Source organism: Canis lupus, chromosome 36 (assembly GCF_011100685.1).
Source record: "Canis lupus familiaris isolate Mischka breed German Shepherd chromosome 36, alternate assembly UU_Cfam_GSD_1.0, whole genome shotgun sequence".
NCBI lineage: Eukaryota > Metazoa > Chordata > Mammalia > Carnivora > Canidae > Canis > Canis lupus.
In genome coordinates, this window is record NC_049257.1 from 14,579,289 (window position 1) to 14,596,296 (window position 17,008).

The 17,008-nt window shown below is 35.2% G+C and overlaps 1 protein-coding gene across 7 annotated transcripts in view; it reads right to left on the bottom strand.

Annotated features, from left to right (window-relative positions):
- Positions 1-17,008, bottom strand: part of FASTKD1 (FAST kinase domains 1) — a 52,828-nt gene that overhangs the window by 23,139 nt on the left and 12,681 nt on the right. For 6 of the 7 annotated variants that reach the window (XR_005384671.1, XM_038584760.1, XM_038584758.1 and 3 more), the window contains 3 exons: positions 16,068-16,136; positions 2,757-2,882; positions 397-795 (listed from right to left, as the gene is read on the bottom strand). Coding sequence is in view for 6 of the 7 variants with exons in the window: in XM_038584760.1 (XP_038440688.1) it covers positions 397-795; positions 2,757-2,882; positions 16,068-16,136 (594 nt within the window). In the remaining variant the exon portion in view is untranslated. The remainder of the gene's footprint in view (positions 1-396; positions 796-2,756; positions 2,883-16,067; positions 16,137-17,008) is intronic. The other variant, XM_038584761.1, reaches the window with a different exon arrangement.

The window sequence follows — 17,008 nt, forward strand, 5'->3', positions numbered from 1 at the left end:
GACAACACAGGATAGAATGGTCCATTGTTAGGACTATTATAATTCTAAATATTCTATACCCTCTAACTGGGGGTGGGAAAGTCTTATATCTATGTGTAGAGTCAATCATATGGCCCAGCAGGAAGAGAGAATAAAAACACACACTTGGGTATTCTCCAGAGAATATCCATCTGCCTCATCCTTTCTTGTGTTGGCCACCACCATGGAGTTATTGGCTTTTTCTGAGAATTTAACAGCAGACCAAGCATTTGAGATGTAAATGATAACAATCAGAGAAATAATCAAGGAGCAGACATAAGAGATTATTCTCTCCTCCAGGGCTACATGGGGTGATATTTGTGCCTTCCAGAAAATAAGAAAAGAGTAAGAAAAATAAAGCATTTTTAGCTAACTTACTGTTTCTTTTCTTCAGGTCCTGCCATGGGTCCCAATGCTACAAAAAGTTTTACAAAGCCATCAGGGTGATCAAACAGAGGAATCATTTCAGTTAGCCTCTTTTTAGCCATTTTAACAAATTCAAAACTATGAAACTGCAGAGAGTGGTACAGACTAAGTATTTTACTGATGCAGTCCAAATCAAGGTGGTTCATATTGCTTAAAAACACTTTATTGCACCTTTCTAATAGTGGGTAATAACTATATTTAATATTTCGAAGAAACTGTACTATTCTTCTTGCAACGTTAACCTGGGAAGAATCTATGGTATCAAAAAGATGTTCTGTTTTGTTCACTAACTGTTGTTGAAATCGTTGTGATGTTAAAGAAGATATGCTGACCATCAATACAGACAAGGATCTACAAAGGAAAAAGATGCAAAGATTTTCACATTATTTAAGAATAAAGAACAATTCTAAGACTAAATGATTAAATATGTAAAAGAACTAGTTAAAATATTATGGGCCTTATGCCACAAAAATTTTCCCTAAATATTCTTACTGGACTTGAATGCAGATCTCCTAGTAATCAAATACCTTTAGACTAAAAAAAAATTATAATAATATCTTTTATTAAGTATGTATAATATATCATTCTATAGATAACTGCCTTGAACAAAAAAATTAGAGTGACATTCATTCAGAAATCACTTTGGACCAATAGCCCATGAATGCAATATTAAAAGTCTCACTTCATATTTTTGGCAGTAGACTGCACTTTGTTACTCCTTTCTCTGTATATCTGTAACTTACCAATAAACATCTTGGCAAACTATTTCTCATTAATAAATGACTTCATACTTTTTAATGTCTCATGCTAGTAATATATGACAGTACTGAACATAAGGTAGCATTAATATTTCTTCACTAAAAAAAAACGTTTAAGGAACATAAATCACTCTTCCAAGCATTGAGGGAGACATCAAAATTACAAGGGTGAGGTCCCTGCTTTCAAAAAACAGGTCTTACATAATACAAAAATCAGAAAACTACAAATACAAGAATGCACCCATAATGAATAAGGAATGCAAAATGTAAAAGACATATAACAAATGTTCATGGATGATAATTATAAAACATCTACAGAAAAGATGTAAAAATGTAAATATAAAACTAAAACATCCATTAGGATAGAGACTACATTTATTTTTGTTTCCAAATTTCTTCAATCTCTCCAATAAAATAAATATATTTTAAAAACCCAGTCGTACAATATTTTGATTTCTCTGCTCAAATATTTCATGTTAATATTAAGCAGGATTAATTAGTAACTTAACATTGCTATTTCATTTAACCATAAACCACCCTGAAATGTTTTTTTTTTTTAGTTGTATGTATATTTTTAATTGCAGTTTAGAGTAGGGGAATGTCCGAAGATTTTATTAGATTCTCAAAGGGTCTATAATTTTTTAAAGTTAAAAAAATTTACACTGATTTTTATTATCTCTGCTTTTCCAAGGTACTTTGCCATTATGTATGTAAAAATATATATAACATAGAATTTACTATTTTAAACATTTTTAAGTGTACAGTTCAGTGGCATTAAGTATATTCACATTATTGTGCAAAGGTCATCACTATCCACCTGCAAATCTTTCCCATCCTCTCAAACTAAAACTTCTTACCCATTTAAACATTTAACCCTCAATTCTTCACCCCATCAGCCCCTAGCAATAACCATTCTACTTTCTGTTTTCATGAATTTGACTACTCTGGGAAGTCATTTAAGTGGAATCATACAGTATTTGTCCTTTTGTGTTTAGTTTATTTCACTTGGCATAATGTCATCTATGTTGTAGCATGTGTCAGAATTGCCTTCTATTTTAATGCTGAATAATATCCCATTGTAGGCATATACCACATTTTGATTGTCCATTCATCTTTCAATGGACACTTAGGTTATTTCTACCTTTTTACTCTTATGACTAATGCTGCTATGAACACTGATGTCTGGTACAGACTGAAATGTGTCCCCGCTAAACTCCATATATTAAAGTCCTAGTTTCAATATGACTGTATTTGGAGATGGGGTATTTAAGAAGGTAATTAAAGTTAAATAAGGTCATTGGGGGCAGGAAACTTACTACCTTGCAAGTAAAGTAAAATCTCAAATATTCCACAGATCTCAACAACGTCATGTTCTACTTTATATACTTTCTAATTCCCACAGCAACATTGCGAAGTAGATTCCATAGTACTATTTTATAGATAAGGACACTGAAGTTTCAAGAGATTAAAGCTACATAGGAAGTGGCAAATCTAAGTGTGTGTGCATCCAAAGCCCAGAATCTCTCTATCATATATTTACCTAAATACATTTACCTTAAATCGTCTATGGTTTCCAGGTTCCTATGTACAATATCAGCTATTTTTCCCATTAATGGACTGTAATATAAAAGTTGATTTGCTAGGCAAGAGGAAAATTTTGACAGCACATTAATATCAAACCTATTAAAGGAAATATACAAAGGAGATTATTATTATTTACTTTCACTTAAAACACAATAAACAGTTATAAAATAAAAAGCAATAAAAATATTAATACACTGCTAATATATTACTAATTTTTTAAAAATATTTTATTTATTTATTCATGAGAGAGAGAGAGAGAGAGAGGCAGAGACACAGGCAGAGAGAGAAGCAGGCTCCATGCAGGGAGCCCGACGTGGGACTTGATCCCCGGTCTTCAGGATCACAGCCCGGGCTGAAGATGGCACTAAACCGCTGAGCCACCAGGACTGCCCATATTACTGACTTAAAAGGAATGTCTCTAAAATGTTGATTTTTTTATTGTTATAAAAGTAACTTATGCTATCAATTATAAAGTCAGATGCTACTAAGATTTTTTAAAGGGAAAAATCACTTGAAATTATTTAAATCATTTATCAGTTTTTTGAGGTGACAGATAAATTTCAACAGAAGGTTATACATTAACAAAACAATCAACTACTACAACTAGTCTGTGAAAAACTCCAGAATTTTTCTGTAGGAAAAACGATCCCATTTCTTCAACAAGTAAATGACAAGACAAAGAGAGGGAAGGAGAATTGTCATAGATTTTAAGACTCTTGGGGTGAGGAATTGCATGAAATCTGTTGATTACTTTCTCTGAATTCACTAAGACAAGCAAAAGGAAGTTATGCACAGCACAGTAAGTTAATGGCAAAAAACTGCAAACAACCTAAATATCTATCAAAAGTACATTGGATAGGGGTGCCTGCGTGGATCACTCAGTTAAGCATCTGCCTTTGATTCTGGTCATGATCTCTGGGTCATATGCTGTTTTAATGAACATTTTTAAAAATTTGAGCTATTGTCAACAATGACCAAATTTAACCCAAAAGCCCAGTAGTTTGGACTGCTCACAAAAGAAATATGATTATTCTCCTTATTTTCAATAAAAGATAGTTAAAGAGAATGCAAAAAATGGAAAAGATGAAAAGACAGATGGGTTGACGTCATGAGACTTGTGAAATCACAACTTAGTAAATGAATGTAGACTTTCTCAGCCCATAGAACTTGTTGATCCTGTTTAATTTAATCCAGCCCATATAACAAAGGCCCACAGAGCTTGCCCACATATAACTAAAATTTTAAGAATTTAACATGGTTTATGCTTTAATCAGTATCCTAAAAGGGCATAAGATGGGATAATAATTACCAGTGATGAGTCTGCTCCTGTCTACAGATAAATATCCTGTGGCTTCTTCTGTATGTTAAGTCAATCCTTTCCTTTCTTACCCTAGGTTTCTACTTGGTTTAGGAGAGCTGTTCTGTGTTTTTTTGGCAGGGGGCGGAGGGGAGGCACTTGTCACTGCATTTAGCATTATACTCTCTAGCTCCATCCATGTTGTTACAAGTGGTAAGATCTCATTATTTTTTTTATAACTGCATAATATTCCATTGCATAAATTTACTATATCTTCTTTAGCCATTCATCTGTTGATGGACACTTGGCTACTTCCATAGTTTGGCTATTATTAAATAATGCTGCTATAAATATCAGAGTGCACATATCCCTTTGAATTAATGTTTTTGTATTCTGGGGGTTAATACCCAGTGGTGCCATTACTGGATCACAGAGTGGTTCTATTTTTAACTTTTTGAGGAACCTTCATACTGTTTTCCACAGTGGCTGCACCAGTTTACATTTCCACCAACAGCGCAAGAGGGTTCCTTTTCCTGCACATCCTCACCAACATTTATTGTTTTTTGTGTTGTTGATTTCAGCCATTTCAACAGGTAGTTTTCATTGCATTCATTGTAGTTTTACTTGCATTTCCCTGATGATTTCCATGTGTCTGTTGGCCATCTGGATGTCTTCTTTGGAGAAATGTCTGTTCATGTCTTCTACCCATTTTTAATTAGATTATTTGTTTTGGAGTGTTCAGTTATTTCAATTTTTATCTATGTTGGATACTAACCCTTTATCGGAAAGGTCATTTAAAAATATCTTCTCCCATTCAGTAAGTTGCCTTTTAGTTTTGTTGATTGTTTCCTTTGCTATGCAGAAGCTTTTTATTCTGATGTAGTTCCAAATAGTTTATTTTTGCTTTGATATCCCTTGCCTCAGGAGCTGTATCTAGAAAAATGTTGCTACAGGTAATGTCAGATAAAGTACTGCCTGTGCTCCTTCAAAGATTTATATGGTTTCAGGTCTCACGTTTTGGTCTTTAATCCATTTTGAGTTTACTTTGGTATATGGTGAAAGAAAAAGAAAGTGGTCCAATTTCATTCTTTTGCATTTAAAACTCCACTTGTTGAAGAAACTGTCTTTTGCCCATTTGATATTCATTCCTCCTTCCTCAAAGATTAATTGACCATATAATTGGTGGGTTTATTTTTGGGTTTTCTGTTCTAGTCCATTGACCTAAGCATCTAGTTTTATGCCAGTACCACAGTTTTAATTGCCATTGCTTTATAATATAACTTGAAATCTGCGGGATAACTCCAGTTTTGTTTTCCTTTTTCAAGATTGCTTTAGCTATCAGAGGTCTTTTGTAGGTCCATACAAATTTTAGGATTGTTTGTTCCAGTTCTGTGAAAAATGCTGTTGGTTTTGATAGGAATTGCATGAAATCTGTTGATTACTTTAGGTAGAATAGACATTTTAATAATATTCATTCTTCCAACCCACGAGCATGGAATGTGTTTCTTTCCATCATCTTGAATTTCCTTCATCAGTGTTTTGTAGTTTTCTCAGAGTACAAGTCTTTCACCTCTTTTAATTTTATTCCTTGATATTTTATTGGTTTTGGTGCAATTGTAAATGGGATTTTTTTTTAGATTTTATTTATTTATTCATGAGAGACAGAGAGGCAGAGACACAAGCAGAGGAGAAGCAGGTTCCCCATGGGGAGCCCGATATGGGAACCAATCCCAGGACTCTGGGACCAATACCTGAACCAAAGGCAGACACTCAACCACCGAGCCACCCAGGTGCAAATGGGGTTGTTTTCTTAATTTTACTTGCAAGTGCTTTATTATTCGTGTATAGGAAGGCAATAGGTTTCTGCACATTGATTTTGTATCCTGCAACTTTATTTGATTCATTTATCAGTTCTAGTAGTTTTTTGGTGGAGTCTTTAAGGTTTTCTATACATAGTATCATGTTATCTGCAAATTCTGAGAGTTTGCCTTGTTCCTTACAATTTGCATGTCTTTTATTTCTTTATGTTGTCTAATTGCTGTGTCTCAAACTTCTAGTACTATGTTGAGTAAAAGCAGTATTGTCTTATTCATGACCTTAAGGGCAAAGGTCTGTTTTTCACCACTAAGTATGATGTGGACTGCGGGTTTTTGATATAAGGTCTTTGTTATGTTAGACTATGTTCCCTCTAGGCCTAATTTGCAGAGGGTTTTTATCATGACTGGATGTTGTACTTTGTCAAATGCTTTTTCTGCATTTAATGAAATGATTATTTGGCTTTTATCCTTTCTTTTATTTATTTATTTTTTATAGTGATATCCTTTCTTTTATTGATGTGATGTATCACACTGATTATTTTGTGAATATTAAATCACCCTTGCATCCCAGGAATAAATTCCACTTGATCGTGATGTATGATTTTTTTAATGTATTGTTGAATTTGGTATGCAAATATTTCACTGAGAATTTCCGCATCTATACACATGAGAGATATTGGCCTGTGGTTCTTTTTTTGTGGGGTCTTTATCTGATTTGGTATCAAAGTGATATTGGCCTAAGAGAATGAATTTGGAAGTTTTCCTTCCTCTTCTATTTTTTTGGAAGAGTTTGAGAAAAATAGGTATTAATTCTTCTTTAAATGTTTGGTAGAATCCACCTATGAAGCCATTTGGTCCTGGACTCTGATTTTTAGGAGTTTTTTGATTACTGATTCAGTTTCATTTCTGGTAATCAGTCTGTTCAAATTTTCTATTCCCTCCTGCTTTAGTTTTGGTAGGCTATATGTTTCTAAGAATTTATCCACGTCTTCTAAATTGTCTAATTGGTTGGCGTGTAGGTTTTCATAATCTCGTTAAAATTGTTTCTATTTCTGTGGTGTTGGTTGTTCTTTTAAAGATTTTATTTATTTTAGAGAGAGTATGAGCAGGGCAGGGGAGAAGGAGAGAAAGAATCCTAAACAGACTCCCTACTAAGTGTGGAGTCTGATGCAGGGCTCAATCCCAGAACCTCAGATTATGACCTGAGCCGAAATCAAGAATAGAACATTTAAGAGATTGAGCCACCCAGGAGCCCCCTGTGCTATTGGTTATTTCTTCTCTTTCATTAGTAATTTTGTTTATCTAGGTTCTCTCCCTCTCTCTCTGATAAGTCTGAGTAGAGGTTTATTAATTTTGTTGATCTTTTCAAAGAACCAGCTCCTGGTTTCATTGGTATGTTCTATTGCATATTTTTAGTTTCTATATCATTTATTTCTACTCTAATCTTCATTATTTCCTTCCTTTTGTTCCATTTACGTTTTGTTTGTTCTTTTTAGAGCTCCTTCAGGTGTAAGGTTAGGTTGTTTATCTGAGATTTTTCTTATTTCTCGATGTAGCCTTGTATTACTATAAACTTCCCTCTTAGAATCACTTTTGCTGCACCTCAAAGATTTTGGCAACTTGGTTTTTTTTAATTTTCATTTGTTTACATGTGATTTTTGATTTCTTGTTTGACTTCTTGGTTCACCCATTCATTATTTAGTATCATGTTATTTAACCTCCATGACTTTGTTCTCTTTGTGTTCCATGGTTTTTATTTTATTTTTTATTAAAGTATAATTGGCATATAACATTACATTAGTTTCAGGTATGCAAAATGATGAATTGATATTTATATAGACTGTGAAATGATTACCCCAGTAAGTCTAGTTTCCTCCTGTCACCATATAAAGTTACATAATACGTAACATAATATCGACTATGGTCATGATGCTGTTACATTACAACCCCAACTTAAATTTATTTTGTGACTGGAAGTTCATATCTCCTGCCCACCTTCTCCCATTTTGCCTATCCTCCAATTGCCCTCCCCTCTGGCAACCACCAATCTATTCTCTACATTTATGTTTTGTTGTTTGCTCATTTGTTTTTAGAGTCCCATATATAAATGATATCATGTATTTGTCTCTGTCTGATTTATTTCACTCGGCCTAATATCTACAAGGTCTATCCATGTGTTTACAAATAGCAAGATTTCATTCTTTTGGCGGGCTAATATTCATATATATATATTTCTCCCACATCTTCTTTATCCATTCATCCATCAGTGGACACTTTGGCTGTTTCCATGTCTTAAATATTGTAAATAATGCTGCAATGAACATAAAGGTGCATATATCCTTTGATTGGTATTATTATTTTCTCTGGATAAACACCCAGAAGTGGACTTCTTGGATCATATGGTGGTTCTATTTTTATTATGGAAGCTCCATGTTTTCCATAACAGTGTACTAATTTACATTCCCACTAACAGTGCAAGAGGGTTCCCTTTTCCCCAAATCCTCACCAACACTTGCTACTTCTTGTCCTTTTGATAATTGCCCTTCTGACAGTAGTGAGATGATAACTCATAGTGGTTTTGATTTGCATTTCTGATTATTAGTGATGTTGAGCATGTTTTCATGTCCCATTGGCCATCTGTATGTCTTCTTTGGAAAAATATTTATTCAAGTCCCCTACTCATATTTTAATCAGATTGTTATTGTTGTTATTTAGCTGTAGGTGTTCTCTATATATTTTGGATTATTAACCTCTATTCAGATACATGATTTGCAAACATCTTCTCCCATTCAGTAGGTTGCTTTTATTTTGGTGATGATTTTCTTCACTGTTCAAAATGTTTTAGTTTAATGTAGTCTCCTTGGTTTACTTTGTTTTTGTTGCCATTGATTGCCCTTGGAGTCAGATCCAAAGAAAATATCACTACAAGTAATTTCAAGTTTAGTGCCTATGTTTTCTTTTAGGAGTTTTATGCCTTCTGGTCTTATGTTCAAGTGGTTTACTCCACTTGAGTGGAGTTTACTTTTGTGTATGGTGTAAGATAGTGGTCCAGTTTCATTCTTTTGCATGTGGCTAATTCAGTTTTCCCAGCACTATTTACTGAAGAGACTGTTCTTTCCCTATTGTATATTCTTGCCACCTTTGTCATAAATTAATTGACCATATGTTTACAAGTTTATTACAAGTGGGCTTTCTACGCTGCTCCATTGATCTGTGTTTTTTTGTTTTGTTTTGTTTTTTAAGAAATTCTTTTTCTTTTTAAAGATTTTATTTACTTATTCGAGAGAGAGGCAGAGACACAGGCAGAGGGAGAAGCAGGCTCCATGCAGGGAGCCCGATGTGGGACTCAATCCTGGGACTCTGGGATCATCTCCTGAGCCAAAGGCAGACACTCAACTGCTGAGCCATTCAGGCGTCCCTCTGTGTTTGTTTTTAATGCCAATAACATACTGTTCTAATTACTATAGCCTTCTAATATGCTTTGAAATTAGGGAGCTTGATGCTTTCTCTGTTCTCGAGACTGTGTTGGCTATTAGAGACTTTTTGTGGTGCCATACAAGTATTAGGATTGTTCTATTTCTGTGAAAAACCCCACTGGAATTTTGATAGAGTTGCACTGAATCTATAGGTTGCTTTGGGTAATATGGACATTTTAATAATATAAATTCTTCCAATCCATGGCCATGAATATTTTTCAATTTGTTTGTGTCCTCTTTGATTTCTTTCACCAATGTCTTAGTTTTCAGTGTCTTTCACTTCATTGTTTAAATTTATTCCTAGATATTTAATTCTTTTCAAAGCAATTATAAATGGGACTGTCCTCTTACTATGGGATTGTCCTATTCCTTCTAATTGTTTATTCTTAGTGTATAAAAGCACAACAGATTTTTAATATATTGACTTTGTATCCTGTAATTTCACTGAATTAGTTTATTAGTTCTCACAGGTTTTTGGTGGAGTCTTTAGGGTTTTCTATATATAAAAATCATGTCATCTGCAAATGGTGAGTTTTACTTCTTTACTTCTTCCTTTTCATTTTGGATGTCTTTTATTTCTTCTTTGCCTAATTGCTCTGGCTAGGACTGTATTTTTTTAAGATTTTATTTATTCACTTATTTGAGAGAAATTGAGAAGAAGGGAGGGAGAAAGAGAGAGAGAGCATATACACATGAGTTCACAAGACTGGATAGCAATCAAGGGAGAGGAAGAAGCAGGCTAACCACTAAGCAGGGAGCCCAATTCAGGGCTCAATCCCAGGACACTACAATCATAGACCTAAGCCAAACACAGACACTTAACTGACTGAGGCACCCAGGTGCTGCATAGGACTTTTAACACTATACTGAAAAAAAGTGGTAAGAGTGGGCATCTTTGTCTTACTCATCACCTTGAGGAAAAATTTTCAACTTTCCACCACTGAATACAATCTTAGCTGTGGGTATGTCATTTATGGACTTTATTATGATGAGGGACACTCTATACTTACTTTGTTGACAGTTTTTTTTTATCATAAATGGATGTTGAATTCCATCAAATGTTTTTTCTGCATCTATTAAGATTATGATATAATTTTTATCCTCCATTTTGTTAACGTGCTGTATCACATTAATTTGTGGATGTTGAACCATCCTTGCATCTTTGGAATAAATCCCCTTGACAATGGTATATGATCTTTTTAATGTATTATTGAATTTGGCTTGCTAATTTTTTATGGATTTTTATATCTATGTTCATCAGATATACGGACTTGTAATTTTCTTTTTCTATGGTGTCCTTGTCTGCTTTTGGTTTCAGACTAATGCTAGCCTCTAAAATGAGTTTGGAAGTGTTCTCTCCTCTTCCATTTTTTGGGAGAGTTTGAGAAAAATAGGTATTAAGTCTTAAAAGAAGACTTTAATAAAATTCACCACTGAAAGCTGCTGTCTGTTCCTGGACTTTTGTTTGTTGGGAGTTTTTTAAATTACTGATTCAATCTCCTTGCTAGTAATTGGTCTATTGAGACCTTCTATTTTTTCATGATCAGGCTTGGAAGACTGTCTATTTTTAGGAATTTATCCATTTCTTCTAAGTTGTCCAATTTGTTGGTATATAATTGTCCACCACAGCCAAGATCTTATTAGCTTTTGTATCATTTTGTTATCAGGTATGATGTTCCCTCATTCATTTCTGATTTCATTTTTTAAAAAGATTTTATTTATTTATTCATGAGAGACACAGAAAGAGGCAGATATAGCCAGAGGGAGAAGTAGGCTCCCTATGGAGAGCCTGTGTAGAACTCAGTCCCAAGACCATGGAATCACGGGCTGAGCCAAAGGCAGACACTCAACCACTGAGCCACCTGGGTGGTTCCGATTTCATTTATTCAAGATCTCTTTCTTAGTAAATAGCTAAAAGTTTATCAATTTTGTTTATTTTTTTCAAAGAACCAGCTTAATTTCATTGATCTTTTCTTTTTTTAATATTTTATTTATTTGAGACAGAAAGTACAAGCAGGCAGGGAGGGACAGGAGGAGAGGGAGAAACAGTCCCTACTGAATAGGGAGCCCAATGAGGGGCTCGAGCCCCAAGATGACTTGCCCCGAAGGCAGATGCTTAACCAACTGAACCAACAAGCCACACCTCATTGATCTTTTCTATTATCTCCTTAGTCTCGTTTTCTTTTTTTAATTTGAGAAAGAGAGAAAGTACAAGTGGGGAGGAGGGGCAGAAGAGGAGAGAGAGGGAAAGAATCTCAAGCAGATTCCGTGTTGAGAACAGAGCCCAACTTAGGGGCTCAAATTCACCACCCTCAAATCACAACCTGAGCTAAAATCAAGAATTGGACACTTAACCAACTGATCTACCCAGGTGACCCTCTCTAGTCTCTTTGTCATTTACTTTTTCTCTGACCTTTGTTATGGCCTTCTTTCTACTAATTTTGGGCTTCCATTTGCTCTTTGCTTTCTAGTTCCTTTAGAAATAAAGTTAGATTATTTATTTCAGATTTTACTTATTTCTTGAAGTAGATCTGTATCACTATGAACTTCCCTGTTAAAACTGCTTTTGCTGCATCCCACAGATTTTGGAAAGCTATATTTTCATTTATCTGAGGAAAATTTGATTTTTTTTACTTTTCCTTCAATTTCTTAATTGGCCCATTGGTTGTCTGGTGGTATGTTGTTAAATCTCCACATATTTGTAATTTTTCCAACTTTTTGTGATTAATTTATACTGTCGTACCATTGCAGTCTGAAAAGATGCTTGATAGGGTTTCAATCTTCTAAAATTTCTTGAGACTTGTTCTCCCCAAACTGGTAGTCACTACAGCTGTCATCGGCTCTCCATCTGAGCCACCACCCTGCTGTGCAGCCTCCAGATACCAAAAACAAGCATACTGAGGCCACAAGAGTCAGAAGTTGGCATTAGTCCATTTATATTTAAAATAATTATAGATGGGTATGTACTCATGGTCATTTTAACTGTTTCCTGGCTGTTTTGTTGTTCTTCTCTGCTGATTTTCCCTCTTGCTCTCTTCCCTTATGATTTAATGCCTTTCTGTGGTGTTAGGATTCCAGTTTCATGATCCTTTGTATATCTACCATATGTTTTTGCTTTGTGATTTCCATTTGGCTTACATATATCAGCCTATATATAGATATACCAGTCTATTTTAAGTTGATAGGAATTTAAGTCTGAATACATTCTAAAACTCTACATTTTTACTCCCCTTACCACATTTTATGTTTTTGATGTGACATTTCTTATCTTTTTATTTAGTATATCCCTTAACTGTTATCATTATACTTAATTTTACTACTTTTGCCTTCTAACCTTCACAGTCCACTACTCTTTATATTTACCTTTAGCAGAGAGATTTTTACTTTATATGTTTTCTTGTTACCAATTGGCCTTTCTTTTCAGCGTAAAGAAGTACCTTTCATGTATCTTTTAACTCTAGTAGTGGTAAACCTGTTCAGTTTTTGCTTGTCTAGAAAACTTCCTCTCCTTCAATTCTGAACGATAATCTTCTCAGGTAGGGTATTCTTGGTTGGAAGTGTTTTGCTTTTGGCACTTTGAATATATCATGCCACTCCCTTCTGGCCTGCAAAGTTTACATTGAAAAATCTGGGAAGAGTCTTAGGGGGTTACCTTGTACATAAAAAGTTGTTTTTCTCTTGCTGCTTTTAAGACTCTCTTTTTAACTTTTGATGTTTTAATTATAATGTGTCTTGATATAAATTTCTGGGTTCATCTTATTTGGAACTCTCTGGGATTCCTAGATCTAAATATCTGTTTCCTTCCCCAGATTAGTGCAATTTTTAGATATTTTTTCTTCAAATAAGTGTTCTGTTCCTTTTTCTCTCTCTTCTCCTTCTGGAACATCTATTAGGAGAACACTGTTCCACTTAATGTAGTCCCATAGCCCTCATACAGTATCTTTACTTTTTTTTTTTTTTTTTCTTGCTGCACTGTTTGAGTGAGTTCCACTTTACCCTGGTTCCAGTCACTAGTTCTTCTGGTTCACCTAGTCTGCTGCTGAACCTCTGCAGTGTGTCTTTCAGTTCAGTTATTATATTCTTCAGTTCCAAGTCTTCTGTTTGTACTTTCTTATGTTTTCCATCTCTTTGTTGAAGTTTTATGTCCATCCATTCTTCTCCTGAGATCTGTTTCATTATGGTTTTTTCAGGGGTTTTATCTTCTCTCATTTAAAATATAGCCCATTGTTTTCTCACTTTTCTTTGACTTTCAATGTCTGTTCTTATACATTAGGCAACATAGCTATCTTTTCAATCTTGAAGGAATCACAGGAAGACCAGGGTACTTCAGTCTGCTATCTGTGTGGTGCTTTGGGCATATCTGCCTGTCAAGAAGTCTCTGATTGGTCCAGTCCCATGGGTCTCAGAAACACAAAACTCCCTGGACACCAGAGGCAGGTGTTCAAAGGGCGTTCCCTCTGTGGACTGCCATATATGCCAGATTTGGCAGGGCCAAGGAGGAGTACCAGGCCGAGGCAAAGCTGCCTACCAGCTTTAGCAGTGTGGGGCTGTGGGGGATACTGGGTAAGGGCAAGCTGGCCCAATGGTTTGGTGGGGCAGAGCCACAGAAGTACACAAAAGCAGGGTAAACAACTTTTACAAGGTAGGAGACCACTAAAATGGTACCTGCCAGTGTTGGTGTGAGCAAGGTAGAAGAGTACAAAAATGGTGCCCACCAGTGCCTCTGGCAACAAGAGTTCCAATGGACCCTGTCCCTCTGGCAGGCACTTTAAGCTTACCCTGTAAATCCCCTTCACATATGGCTTAGGCACTTCCAAACTGCTACTTTTGTGCTGGGTTCCAAGACAAGTAAGCCTGCATGTGAACATTTTAAGAGCAGAGTCCCAGGTTCCTACAACACTTGGGTCTCCTTGATGCAAGCCCCAGTAGTTTTGTTTGTTTATTTGTTTTAAAGATTTTATTTATTTATTCATGAGAGACACACAGAGAAAGAGAGGCAGAGACACAGGCAGAGGGAGAAGCAGGCTCCATGCAGGGAGCCCAAGGTAGACTCGATCCTGGGACTCCAGGATCACGCCCTGAGCCAAAGGCAGACACTCAACTTCTGAGCCACCCAGCCATCCCATCTCCAGTAGTTTCCAAAGCCACACATTTATGAGCTCATTTCTCTGGTACAGGTCCCAAGAGCTGGGGTTCTTGATGTGGGGCTCAACCTCCTCACTCCTCAGGGATAGGCTTTATATTTGTTAGATCCCTCCCTTTGTGGGTCACTGAGTCAGGAGTGCGGACCTCAAGAGCATGTCTCTGCCTCTCCCACCTATCTCCAGGTGGCCTTGCCATGATATCTTGTGGAGTTGTTTTTCAGCTAGTCCTCGGGTCTTTTTTCAGAGACAGTTGTTTTATAGGTAGCTGTATATTTGGTGTGTCTTTGGTAGAATGAGTAGGGTCTTCCTATGTTTCCATCTTGAACCGCCTTTCTGTTCTGTGGTTTTCAAATGTTCCTTTCTTTTTCCCACTTTGATTTTCCCTTTCTTCACTAACATTTGTTTTACCCCATTAATAATGGATGTAGGCTATGCTGGGACAGCCTTTTTAACATAGGGATCTATGTTAAAAAGTTCGAAATTTTCAGAAATAGCTAAAGATTTTCCAAAATAAGGTCTGTTGCTATCTCCCCTTTTTTATAAGTGGAGTTTCTCATATTCTTATATAGTATGAATAATATAGTTTTGTATAGAATAGACTTCTTATAAGAACATGCTGAACAAATTTTACATTTTTCTAGATGATTACTGACTATGCCAACATACTGCAAATATAGTTGTGTACAGGAAAGAGATGTGAATTAATCCTGTTCACAGCAGCATACCTGAAAACTTCTAAGTCACATATGATTATATTCATTGCCTCTCCATAAAAAAGTGATGAACAACTACTTACAAATGCTGCTAAACAATGTTAAAAAGTTTTCCTTTCTAATAAACTGGTGTCTTCTTTTCTCCCCTATCATTCAGAGAATCTTTTTCTTTCTTTTTTTAATTTATTAAGTGAACTTTACCCCCAATATAGGCTCAAACTCGTAACTCCAAGATCAAGAATCTCATGCTCCACCAATTGAGTCAGCCAAGCACCTTGAATCTTTTCTTTCTGAAGTACAATCCTCCAGAAAAGAAGATTCAAAGAGCCAAATAGGGATGCCTGGGTGGCTCAGTTGTTGAGCATCTGCCTTTGGGTCAGGGCGTGATACCAGGTCCAGGGATGGAGTCCCACATCAGGCTCCCTGTGAGGAGCCTGCTTCTTCTCCCTCTGCCTATGTCTCTGCCTCTCTCTCTCTCTGTGTGTCTCTCATGAATAAATAAAATGTTTTCACAAAAAAAAACAAAAAGCCAAATAGCTGTTACTGCACCTTAGTTATATTTTAATTAATTATATATGTGGAAAAGCACACTGTTCCCACTGTTAATTTAAAGAGCAAATATTAGAGTTTTCTTTCTCTCTTAGGGAAAATATAAATTCCTCATTATTTTCCTTTACACAATCAAAAAACCCTCAACCCAAATTAGTTTACATTTTTTTTCAGTGAAGCTTAATTAGGTAGGCAGCAGCTCCCCATTCTTTCTCTACAAGATTTCACTGAGCTAACTTTGAATAAGATAACTGTGCTCTTAAATGATGAACCCAGAGTACTTGCCTTTCTAGTCTTCTCCATGATTCTATAACTAGTGCTTCAACCAGAAGGTCATGGGCCTCAGGAGCACACCTCAAGAAAACCAAGAGAAAATAATCTGTCATACATGAATGCTTTTAAATTACTAAAAACAATTATGCAAGTAAGAGTTATATTGCAAAAGTGAACCTCAAATTATTGTACTCTTACACAGACCTTATCTCTGGTCTATTCCCATTTCAGTATTTTGTTTTCTTGATACAATATAAAAACATCAACATTTTATTCCATGTCTCTCTCATTCTTTTATCTGTTCAATGCCTTCCACTGAACAATGAAAATGTTCAATGATACATGTTATGCTAAAAGTACACATAACGTAGGTTACTTTGCTCTGATTACAAAAATATTTTTATAGGAGAGAGTTTGTAAAATACAGAAAAACTTAAATAGGATACTAAAAATGATTTACAGGTCTGTACTCATAAATTGCCACCATCATTAATTTGGAGCATATCATTCGAGTTATCTTTTCTACACACATATGAAATACACATATTTCTTTTACATGCTTATATCCTACCCTTTTCAGTAAGTTAACATTATATTTTGGACATTTGCCCATGACACTATACATTGTTCACAACAATTTTTAAACATTGTATATTATTCCATTATGTGAATATAATATCACTTAAACACTCACCTACTTTTAGAATTTTAGTTTTTCAGCATTATAAATAACGTTGGGCTGAATATCAATGTACAATAACCTTTATATGTATCTCAGATTATTTTCTTTGGATAAATCTTAGAAGCAACCTTTTTTAGATCCAAGGGTATTTTTATAGTTTTTGATACATTCTGTACCACCAGAGCATATAAGAGTCCCACTTCTAGTATATCTTCATTAACAATGAATACTTTCTATATAACTAAACCACATAGACTATATTTTGTAGGTA